The sequence below is a fragment of the Poecilia reticulata genome, linkage group LG7 (assembly GCF_000633615.1).
Source record: "Poecilia reticulata strain Guanapo linkage group LG7, Guppy_female_1.0+MT, whole genome shotgun sequence".
Classification (NCBI taxonomy): Eukaryota; Metazoa; Chordata; class Actinopteri; order Cyprinodontiformes; family Poeciliidae; genus Poecilia; species Poecilia reticulata.
Genome location: NC_024337.1, coordinates 16758053 through 16769663, shown reverse-complemented (window position 1 = coordinate 16769663; position 11611 = coordinate 16758053). Strand labels below are relative to the sequence as shown.

At 35.8% G+C, this 11611-nt stretch overlaps 1 protein-coding gene across 1 annotated transcript; it reads left to right on the top strand.

The window, feature by feature from the left end:
- Window positions 1–784: 784 nt before the first annotated feature.
- LOC103467769 (trypsin-like) lies at window positions 785–6130 on the top strand. Its single transcript, XM_008414434.2, has 7 exons — window positions 785–801; window positions 4313–4418; window positions 4624–4810; window positions 4894–5091; window positions 5382–5443; window positions 5545–5678; window positions 5772–6130. Exons 2-7 carry the CDS (start codon window positions 4382–4384, stop codon window positions 5919–5921), a joined length of 768 nt encoding a protein of 255 aa, XP_008412656.1. The 5' UTR covers window positions 785–801; window positions 4313–4381; the 3' UTR covers window positions 5922–6130.
- The last annotated feature ends 5481 nt before the right edge of the window (window positions 6131–11611 follow it).

Below are 11611 nucleotides of genomic sequence, written 5' to 3'. Positions count from 1 at the left end.
GTTCACCAGTGATTTGATTCTTTTGAACGACTCCAAGCCRTGAAAGAGTCTCAGTTGGTGAAAACTGTTCTTTGTTTATTATGACTTAGCTTGCTTATAATCATCTGCTCACACGACAGCTATTATTATTTTTACTGAATTAAAAGTGATTAAATTAAATTAATTAAAAACAATAAATGGTGTATATTTTATATTTAATCGTGCAGAAGAGGATTTTTGCTTCTGCCAAAGCAGCTCAAGTCTATTTTTCTGTTATTATGCTTCTAAATTACGAACAGCCCTAAAATGTTATTGCACGCAGCAGTGGTACCAGGAGGCCTGGGCTGGGTTCTGTGTGGTCTCTGCATTTCCTCTCAGCCTCCAGCAGAGGGAGTCCAGGAGCCGCCTTGKAGGTTGGACCAGCCGAGCTTCTCGCGGACCTGCGCTGCGTCAGGCTGCGTCAGGCTGAGGGTCAGAGGAGCTGCTGCCAGTCCTCCGAGTGTTGTTCCTTAATGGTACCGCAGCCCTCTGGCTTTTGTGGCACTTTTTTTTCCCTTTGTGATCAATTTGACTAACCTGTTCAGATCTCCTTTAAAGGTTACTCTGACTCTTTCCTGGTTTCTACTCCTCAAGTCTGCTGATTGTTCCTCATGATCCCCAGACTCAGAATATTCTCCCTGGCTGTCGTTCTGCTCCTCTACCTCATTCCAGACGCAGAGAACCTCCAACAGCTCCACCACCTCACAGCTTCCCTCTGCCTCTCCAAGGATTACCACACAGKCCCGTCTCAAGTTTCTYGCTGAACTTTCATCATCATCACCAGTAAGACCTTCATTCGTCCTGTTCATTCATTTCCTCAGTCTACAACCATTTCATCTCCAATCTGTTCCCGTTTCCCCCCAGACTCCCAGATTCTCCAGACAGAGACACACATTCAGATTCATGGGATTTCTTCAGTAAACTTTCTAATAATTTTTCACCTGACTCCTGTGTGCTCTGCATGTGGATAAAGCATTTACCTAAAACCATGGCAACTTCGTAGCAAAGAACAATTTATTTTTATTTCCATGCGTTTGACATCATTAGAACGTTTAAAATCCACACTTTTACCCTGTATTTTTTTTTGACCAGCAGGTAACAGTGGAACGTTTCATTTTCTTATTTGCTTGCCTCAGTGCAGCAGCAGTGGCTCATGGATCACATTTTTATAGGAATTTTGGTTTGACAAACAATCGCCACTATTCATCTGCAGCTGTCTAAGGATTGTTTCAGGRTCAGGGGTCAGAAAGGACACCAACGTCCTCCTGACTGTTTCTGTTTTTCAGATGGGTTAGAGATGGAAGAAGACAGAGACAGAATCTCCTTTAGATCTGGTTGCAAACTRGAGGAAGGTTCACTTTGATGGGTTTTATCTCATCATRAYCAGTGGGGAGAGTCTGTCCATAAGACATGTCTGCAGTCGGTCTGAATGAAAATGTAACCAAATCCAGGATGATTGTTTTCTAAACTGGGTTTATTTGTTGAATTAAATATATTTTGCCAGTCACTTTGCGGCTGGTACCCAAAGTTTCCCCACTGTGGGACAATAAAGGTTATTTCTATTTCTATTCCATTTTTAAGCCAGTTGGTGCTGCCATCTTATTCCATGACCTGCTCTGATGCAGCGCTGCAAACAGAAGAGCAACTTTTAACACACCTGAATAAAATGTCTGGGTTAATTTCTGATCCAGGTGTGTTGAAGCAGAGACATGTTGGAGTTGGACGTTATTATTCCTGGAGGTTTGCCGGTGGAGTCTGTTTAATCTGACGGATTGTGTCAGATGCTGTTTCTAGTTAATTTGGATGGTTCCAGAGGAACAGTACAGGTCTCTTTAATCTGTCACGCTAGTTTTAAAAATACGTTTGCATGAAAAGATAAGCTTCACAAAGTTAATCGCTTTGTGAAGACAGAGAAACAGAAATAGAGAGTTAAATGATATTCTATACGGTTGTTCACATTTTGATTGTGAGGTTCTTCATAATAATCCACCTAGCTTCAGTTTTAGAAAACACACCATTTGTTTTTTRAAACATAAATCCATTTATTTTATGTAGTAACRATGTGATGGTTTTATTTTGAGTTTTTTATATTTATAGTTTCTAAATTGTCTTTTTAAATTTCAGCTTCTTCTGCTCAACATGACAAATGGTTGAATCAGAGGTTTTGGACAATAATAAACTCCTGATTGGYTATTGCTGGATATGTTTATTATTCAGGAGCTACAATGGGAGTCAGGTAAAAAAAACATTCACTGATCTTAACTGAAAAGTTTTAACTAAAATCTTTTTGTTGATTCAGAATTTCATTGGGAATGCTGCGGGGAGAAAAAACATCCAATCCAGAGAATGATGAATGTAATATGTTCTTTAAATTATCCAAGAAATACAAGTTACTCTACAGCTTTTCACTATTTTTCTTATTTCTGTGCTGAATTCTTGGGGTAATGTTTTTATTATTCAATCATTCCTCATGTTGAATTATTTTCTATGTAACAGCCAACATCCTTATGTCTTCTGTTAGCATTAAGGCAAATTTAACCATCAACGTTCTACAAGTGCAAACACGCACACCTGGCTGCCTTAGTGGGATCAGTTAGTGAAATATTTTACGACACAGTCAGACACAAAGCTATTGCTTAAGTAGATGGATGTGTATCTCAAGCCAGCAGTTTGAAATAAAAAYGGCACAACGGCACAACTGCAAATGACCATTTGCAGTTTATATGCAAACAAATGCAAGTTCCATGACCTGGAACTAATTATATTTTTCATCGCACGCACATAAATCTTACTTAYTGTAGCTTATTGGGAATTTGCATTAATTCATCTTCATTTYATTAACTGCTSCCACATAATTGTAACACTTACCTGACTCCTAACCCTTACCAGCTCCTCTAACCTGAACCTGAAAGAAATTTCCAYTRASACTCTGACCAAATGCWCTGGTYWGGYTATCCATAGAATATTATCCTGTTTAATGGATACCCCTATATATATTATATAAGTATTAAAAATTGATATTAAAATATATCTGAAGCCTCAATTGTGCAGGAACTTGTGAATTCCTGTCAGGCTGAATGTGTTAAACTCAAGCATTTAAAAAAAAAATCACAATATGTTTAAATGATTTCATGTGGCATATTGTAATGAATCMTACAGCAAGGCTGCAGACAGCAAGACAAATGAAGGGTTTGTGTACATCCTATGTCTAAGTCACATTTATGCAGCAGCCAAGAACTACATGTTCAACATCATGTTAACCCTTTCATGCATAGTGGTCACTACAGTGGACAGCTATCTAAAAGCCATTTTCTTGTGCTTATTGTGGGTTTTTATGTTATAAATGCACACAGACCACTGAAGTGGACACTAATGCATCATAAAATACACTGTCAACTACTGGCCATCAGCTGCAAATGCAAGAAATTATTTTTGTTAAATCCAATATGTCCTACAGACAATAAAGCATATCAACCAACGGTCCCTCCTTCTACTCTTGCAGGTAAAAAAAAATATTGTGACAACAGAAAACCCCTAAARAACAACACTACTGATGTATTCTTTGAAGACAATTTTGTATTTGGAGAAAATTACAATTGATCACCTTAAAAAAAAAAAAAAAATTTGTCCTACCTTTTTATGCCTTAAGAAATTTAAAAAAAAAAAACATCATAATTCATACATGAAAGGGTTAATAAACTAGTTACAGAGTATAATAACTTTGTATGACAGTTTAAATATGTGCTCCTACTGTGACAGGATGCTAACAAAGGAACCACTTTAATATAATTCAAAGTATTGACATGTTGACTGAGGACAGTTTTAAACTTGATTTTACAACCTGAGTTGAAGCAGAAGCCATAACTGTCCAAGAGTTTTAGCAATGTGTTCACCAACAAGCTGTTTGCTGGAAACCTGGCAGTAGATGCTTCAGTGAAGGAGAATCTGTTTCAGGTTGTCAAGTTGAGTTTAATCAATATTTTCACATACTGGTAGCTCTACCATATTTTAACCTTCCTAAGGATAAAATAAGATTCCTTAAATTTAAAGGAATCCTACAAATATTCAGCTCACTTTGCTCTTTACTTTGTCATGAAAACATTTGGACTGAAACTGACAGAGCAGCCAGAAATAAAAACTGTTAAATGCACAGAGAGCCTGGAGAGCCGTGGATCAGATGTAAGGGGCCCAGCCAGCCTGGAAGAGACCAGTGTCCTGTGATTGGACAGATCAGTGTCCGTCCTGTGATTGGACAGATCGGTGTCCGTCCTGTGATTGGTGGCTTTCTTTCCAGCAGGAAGTTGTGAACAGAGTTTAAAAGCTGCTGCAGGACTGCAGACATCCACAGGAATCTGGACCAGCAATGGCTCTRCTGAAGGTTCTGCTGCTGCTGGGCCTGGGTGAGTTGGACACACTGGACACACTGGAGACACTTCTACTGGTTCCAGGGAGGCTCCTGCTCTCTGTGACTCTCAAACTTCCCTCTGATTCTGTTTCAGACTGAAACTGTGATGCTTTTTAATCTTTAATTGTTTATCCTTTTTCTGTTCCAGCCGACATGTTTGCTCCTGATTTCTCAGTAAAATCCTCCTTTTTCTTCTTCAGGTGTTTCAGTGAACTCAGATGTTTCTCTGCAGAAGAGAATCATTGGAGGTCAAAACTGTAATAACAACGAGCGTCTTTATCATGTTCGGCTGTTGAGCAGGGATGGTACTGATACGTACCTGTGTGGAGGATCTCTGATCCACCCTCAGTGGATCCTGACTGCAGCTCACTGCTGGRAGCAAGGACGGTGAGAAAGAAACAAGAAGACAGTTTTTATCTGCAGATGATCCGGTTTTCTGTGTGTTAACTAAAATCTAACCTTTTCTGCAGGACTATAACAGCAATGCTCAGAGTTCATCCACGGGGTCAAAGGAATCTTCAGCAGGACGATCAGATAATCCAACACAACCCGGTGGTTTATACTGACAACAACAACCAGCCGCATGACATCATGTTGCTGGAGCTTCAGACACCAGTAACAGATATTCCACCTGCTGAGCTACCAGACTGCAGTAATCGTCCTAAAAAGTAAGTCTTTCTCTGATCAAAAACATGACTTCAGGTTTTCTGTCTCCACTCCTCCAGTCCTGCTGCCTCTGCTCCAACACACCTGAGTCAGGTAATCAGGCCACCAGTAGAACCAGAACCCGTTCAGCTCAGGTGTGTTGGACCAGAGACACATGTAAAGGACGCAGGACACTGAGGACTGGAGGTGGATGAAGTCCTTCATGGATTAATTTTCTATTCTTTCTTTGTTCTTCATAATTWATTTTCTATATCTTGTATTTTTACATTTTATTCTTTACATTTGTGTTTAGAGGCGATTCTGTTCAGCTGGCAGGAGAGGCAGCAACGACAACCGGCCCCAATAATCGGCGAGGTGAGAGAAATATTGAAGTTATGAGAATAAAATCTTTGTTTCTGTTTCTACAGAGAAGGTAGAGAAAAGGACATGTTTATGATTCTCATGTTTCTCTACAGTAACCAATGCTCCTATTCCACCACATCTTCAGTGTGTCGACATGAAAGTTGTTGACTGTCCAGCTTGTAGCCAGAATTATAAAGGGCACAATCGTAGATTCTGTGTTCAAGAGAAGGGCAAGGATTCTTGTTGTGTAAGTTGGTTTCTTTAATTTCTCTGAACATTAAATATAAGCTGTCTCAGTTTTACAATATAAATAAATGTATTAATATTTATTTTCCCACAGGGCGACTCCGGTGGAGGAGTGATCTTTGACAAGAAGATTTATGGTGTGATTTCTGCAGGTGTAAAAGACTATGCATGTGTGTTACCAGCTTTAATCATGGATGTGTGTGAATACATTAACTGGATAAAACAAACAACTGGGCTTAAATAAAACATAAACTATCATGAAATAAAATTCTCAACAAATTTCCTCTCAGATATAATTTTATAGTTGTATCTTCATCTGTTTGTTCCAAAGGTTTGTAGAATTAGGATGAATTTATAGTTTTGTTTTTTCTCACCTGATCTTGACCTCCCTGTGAGAACCAATAATGGAGCTTTTCTTTCCCTCAGAAATGGAAAATAAATCAATAAATGCATGAAAAATAAACATTTCCTGGCTGATTGTCTTTACATTCATGGTTCAGTTGATATTTTCCCTGAAATTAATCTAAAAACGTGACATGAGTTTTAAATCACATGAAGTTGAACATGAAAAGTAATTTATTTATTCAGTTTTTGTCTTTATTTTACATCAGAAATTAAAATGCAGCATCTAAACTCTGCAGCTCTGGAGTTCCAATTCCTGATTTAGATGTAGAGAGCTTTAAACTCCAACAAGACAAAAGAGTTGTAAACAAAAATAATGAAGCAGAAGTCACATAATATAATTAACAAATAACAAAATCCAAATAACTTAAATACAATAAAAAATAATAAAGATACAAAGTAAATAAAAAGTAAATAAAATAATTTAAAAAAATGTAAAAGTCAAAGTCATTTGGAATGAAAGACTTTTTAAGAAAATATGTAAAAACAGGTAAAGCTAATTAATGGCAGCTTCTGGTTGCCACAAATTTAACATAAAATGTATCGTAGAAAATGTTATTCTATTGCAGTTAATCAAGGTGTCATTGTTAATTTTAGTTTTTAATTTTAACGCCTTTTATAAGCTTACATAAAGCTATAAAAAATAATTATCTTAAAAAAACATAAAAATCTTCAAAATAAAGGAGGAAGTGCAAAAATATTTATTTTATTTTACTATTGAAGTTAAAATCTAAATTACATGTTTTTTATGTAAAACTTCTCATAAATTACAATTTGGTTTTCAAAAGCTTAAATGTGACAGAAGTTTTCTGTAAATTTTATAGTAACATCTGGAAAAAGTAAAAAGATGTTAGTACTAAAATATGTCATTAAATACTTTATTAGAATGTTTTTCACTGATAATATTACATCAAATATTAAAAAGAATAAAAAGAAAGTTTGCATCATCAAATATGATATCATTATTAATTCAATAATCACCATCCAAATAATAGCACTAATTAACAATTTGAACTTATTTTTATGTAATCAGGAATATTTTATGATGCTGTTATTAAATGATAAAAACTTTTTCTAGAGTAGTGATTTTATTCTTAATACTTAACATTTACTGAAAGTTTCAAATTCATAATTGTACCATAAAATATTAATCTTGGATGAAGCTGAGGCATATTTCATCCAGCTGTGGATTATTTGGGATTAAAGTTATTTTGTAAATTGAACTGTGAAAATATCTTGTTTAAATAAATAAAGCGTCTGTTTGTTATAATCAATAATAATATCCACTGTCACAAAACTAGAAAATAAATTTCTGTTGTCTGATCAGATTGTTACTGTTGTATTTATTTCTGGTCGTTAGTGAAGAAAATAATTGATTTTCAATAAAATCTTAAATATATTTTTAGTTTTAAAAGCTGTTAAACTCGTCATAAAGAAAACAAACTAAAATCTGCATCAAACAGTTCATGTAAAAAAAACTGTAATATCTGCCTGGATATGTTGGACGTATTCTGGTAAATTCTAAGTTTTGAACACATTTTCTAATGATGACTTGAACTTTAGAAACATTAAATGAACAAACACTCAAACCTTTTCTGTGTTTGGAGAAGATCAGAGGAAGCTAAACATTTAGCTTCAAACTATCCATCCATCCATTTTCTTGACACCGTTGTCCCTCAGTGGGATCGGGAGGGGTGCTGGTGCCCATCTCCAGCTCACGTTCCGGGTGAGAGGCGGGGTCACCCTGGACAGGTCGCCAGTCTGTCGCAGGGCAACACAGAGACACACAGGACACACAACCATGCACACACACACTCATACCTAGGGACAATTTAGACAGACCAATCAACCTGACAGTCATGTTTTTGGACTGTGGGAGGAAACCAGAGTACCCGGAGAAAACCCATCATGCACAGGGAGAACATGCAAACTCCATGCAGAAAGACCGGGGCCGGGAATCGAACCCAGAACCTTCTTGCTGCAAGGCAACAGCTCTACCAACTGCACCACTGTGCAGCCCACTTCAAACTATATAATTAATAAATTTAATATTTAGTTTTGATGCCAACTAAATATTTTAATGGCAAGCATAAAGGTTTAATATTTGTCAAAATCTGTCATTGTTTTCAAAAATCAGAAAAGTCGATTTTTCTTGATACTGGCCCTTTAAATCCGCCACAGTGAAGTCTTCCATAAAACGGCACTGACCACCTGGGGCCAATCTACCTGCTTCAGGGTACAAGAACGCCACCTTTCTGCAGACAGCCTCCTCCATAAACGATGGTTTCCATTTTCCATCCAGGAGTTTTTGAATACTTCATGATCTTTAGTGAAAAATCACAAAAATCGTACAGAATTGCTCAGAGAATGATCATTTCTGCTGTCTGGGTGCATTTCTTCATAAAACATGGCAACAAATCCTGATCACACAACACTTTGCACAGAGCTCTGCCAAAATAGTTCAATAATTTTCATCACACAACTGTGAGAGATGATTTTAGCACTTTAGGTTAAACATATAGAAGCCTTTAGGCCTTCTCTCTCCCACCACCTTCTCTAGGTCAAAGGTCATCCTGAAACAGAGCTTCCTCTCAGCTGCTGCTCCAACAGGCACAACAGAGCACACCACACTTTCCAGATCATGTATAAAACAAACTGAGCAGTTTTCCTTCCACTGTATTGTCTTGAGCTTCTTCCAGTTGGTTTGTCACACATTAATGGAAAACATTTAACTCTGTGACTTTAAAGTCAATAAATATAAATCATTTTAAAACAGATCTAAATTAACAAAGCCTTCTGTTGGGAAAAGTCTCAATATAAATGAACTGAATTAAGATTTTCTGGTAGTTTTGGTTCATCTACAGAATCATTGCTAAATTCATCATCGGGTGTTTTAATCTGACTGATTAAAACACCTTCATTCAGATGATGTTCCTGTAGAGTAACGCTGCTCTGTTACTGCAGGAGCAGCTGATAAAATAAAATACAGACTTCAGTAAGTTAATCATATAAATGTAAAATTTAATCTGGAAATTCAGCAACAACTTATTACGTCAGTTTTATAATTTAAATAAAATAAAAATACAATTTTCAATTATTTTCAGTTGTTTTTCCAGACAAAAACCTGTAAATGTAACTTTTTCAAAGATGGGATTAAAGGTTTAAAAATTAAAGGTCGACTTTCTTGAATTTCCATTGATACAAATAAAATACTGTAGATTTGTTGCTTAGTGTCTGAAGCAGTGATGTGTTGATTTAAAATGTTGATTCATCTTCCTGGCAGATTTCCGTTTCAGTTTTGAAACATTTTCATGTTTATTTCTCAGTTTGTTTGTTTTTTCGGTTCCTCTTTATGATCCTTTCTGGGAAAATAAAACAATTTTAATCTGCATGACTGAGACAAACAGTCGGTGTGACAACACCTTGCAACATCTACAAGCTGTACTAAAACATGAAGAGGATTCATGAGAAACTTGCCGTTTGTGACCTAAAATGGACATTTTTTTAAAATGATTGAGTTGAGTTTACCTTTAAAGTTTATAAAACTTTGTAACTGAGTTTTGGTCACTCAGGTCAGATGAGCTGATTCTCAGCAGCAGATTGAAGGAGATTCATGGATCTTTAATCAAAAATGTTTAGTGATTATCTGGTAGATAAAGCAGTTAGTGATCAGGTAAATAATTTCTTTATTGATCTCTGGCTAGCTTCCTGCACGCAGAACATGGAAACAATAGAAGTCAAAGTTGATTTCTAGATTAGAGCATATGTAAAACAAAAATAGTCGACTGAAGTTCTACACAAGCCATAAATCATCAGTAAACAAAAAAAACACTAAAATTAGAATAAAAAACAATACAAGCACAACACTGTGAAATAAGCATCAAAATACATTAAATTAGTAAAATATTCTGCACAATAAAAGCTAAAATCTGTTCAAAAAGAAAAGCCCAGGATGAAGCACAGCTTTGACCTCTGACCCCTGAGGATGCTCCGTCAGCTTTGTTTTATCAGAGCAGAGAGACAGGAGTTCAGTTTAGTAGTTTTATTTTGTTGTGACGTTTTGTCTAATTCAGTTTTAATTAGTTTTTGCTCATTTTTATTATTGCTTAGTTTTAGTTTGTAGTAGTTTTAGTTTTTTTCATACTTTGACCTTTTGAATTCTATACCTAAAAAGTAACCAAAGTGTTGTTATTATGTTTACATAGATTTGGCAACAAATACTCAACAGAAGATACAATTACAAGTATATATTGATTTATTGATTGTTTTTTTTTTCTCCAAACTTTTGTCGTCGGCATTTTGCCGTCATGAGAAGCGGAGCGCCATAAATCCCCAACAGTTGACGTAAACGGCTGGTGTGAGAAAAAAAAATCTGTTTCACATCAGTTCAAAAGGCTAAGAAGTAGATTCATAAACACAAAAACAAAGGATGTTATATCTATGATTTCATTATGTTTTAGTTTTATAAACACACAATACAGTTCCAGTTAGTTATAGTATTTCTGCATCAATTAACATTTCCGTCAGTTAATGAAAAGTTAAGTTTTAGTTATAATGATCCTGAACTTCACCTGCAAAATCTTTATAATTTTCTGTCAACATATTGCTTTTTTTAGCTTCATATTTCTGTAACTTTAGTTGGAGACATTTAGAAAAATGTCAGTGGTTTCTATAAGTTAAAATTCACACCGTTTGGCCAATCTGTAATTCTAAACAGAAACAAGTTTCCTTGTTTACTTTTAAAAGATTTCCCACAATGCTTTGAATTGTAGGCGCAGGATGTAAACATGAAAACACCAAACAGTAACAACAAAAACCAAAATCCATTAATAATTGTGAGGAAAAATATGATTTCATTTTATTTAGCACATAAAATCATACGCAATTTTATCTGCTAAATATAATACAGCAGTAGCTTCTGTCTGATCTGGAGAACAAAGAGGATAAAAAGCAGGAAATGTGTAACTGAATCATTGGGGCTGACCAGGCCAAAGTCCAGGGACAAATACAAAGCGATGAGTTTTTAAAGAAATTTTTCGAACCTGTTCATTTCTACGCATGTTTGAGGATTTGCTGGTTGGAGTCCTTCAGGGTTTAATAATCAGCCCCCTGATTTTTATTTATTATGTCTGGAGGGAATATGTATGGCTGTGCTGACGATGTTCAGCTGTTTCTAATACCAACCAGCTAAACCAACCAGTAAAACAAACCAGCTAAAAAAACAGCTAAACCAACCAGCTAAACCAACCAGCTAACCCAACCAGCAGGGATTCCAGTCAGATGTTTAGATGTGTTTTCCCTTCATTCATTGAATATATCAGGATAAATTTATACAAAAATGTAACCAGAATGAGACAAAGAAAAAATACAAATTCAGTTATTGTTGGTTTTCTTAATACAAAAACAAAATGAGAACAGACAATCAAAACGTAGAGACATGGTTTGCAATCAGATCTCATGCAGGACAAAAACATCTTAAAAACAAATTCCTGTTTATTATGAAAAACTTTTAGCTAAAATCAGCCTGGTGTA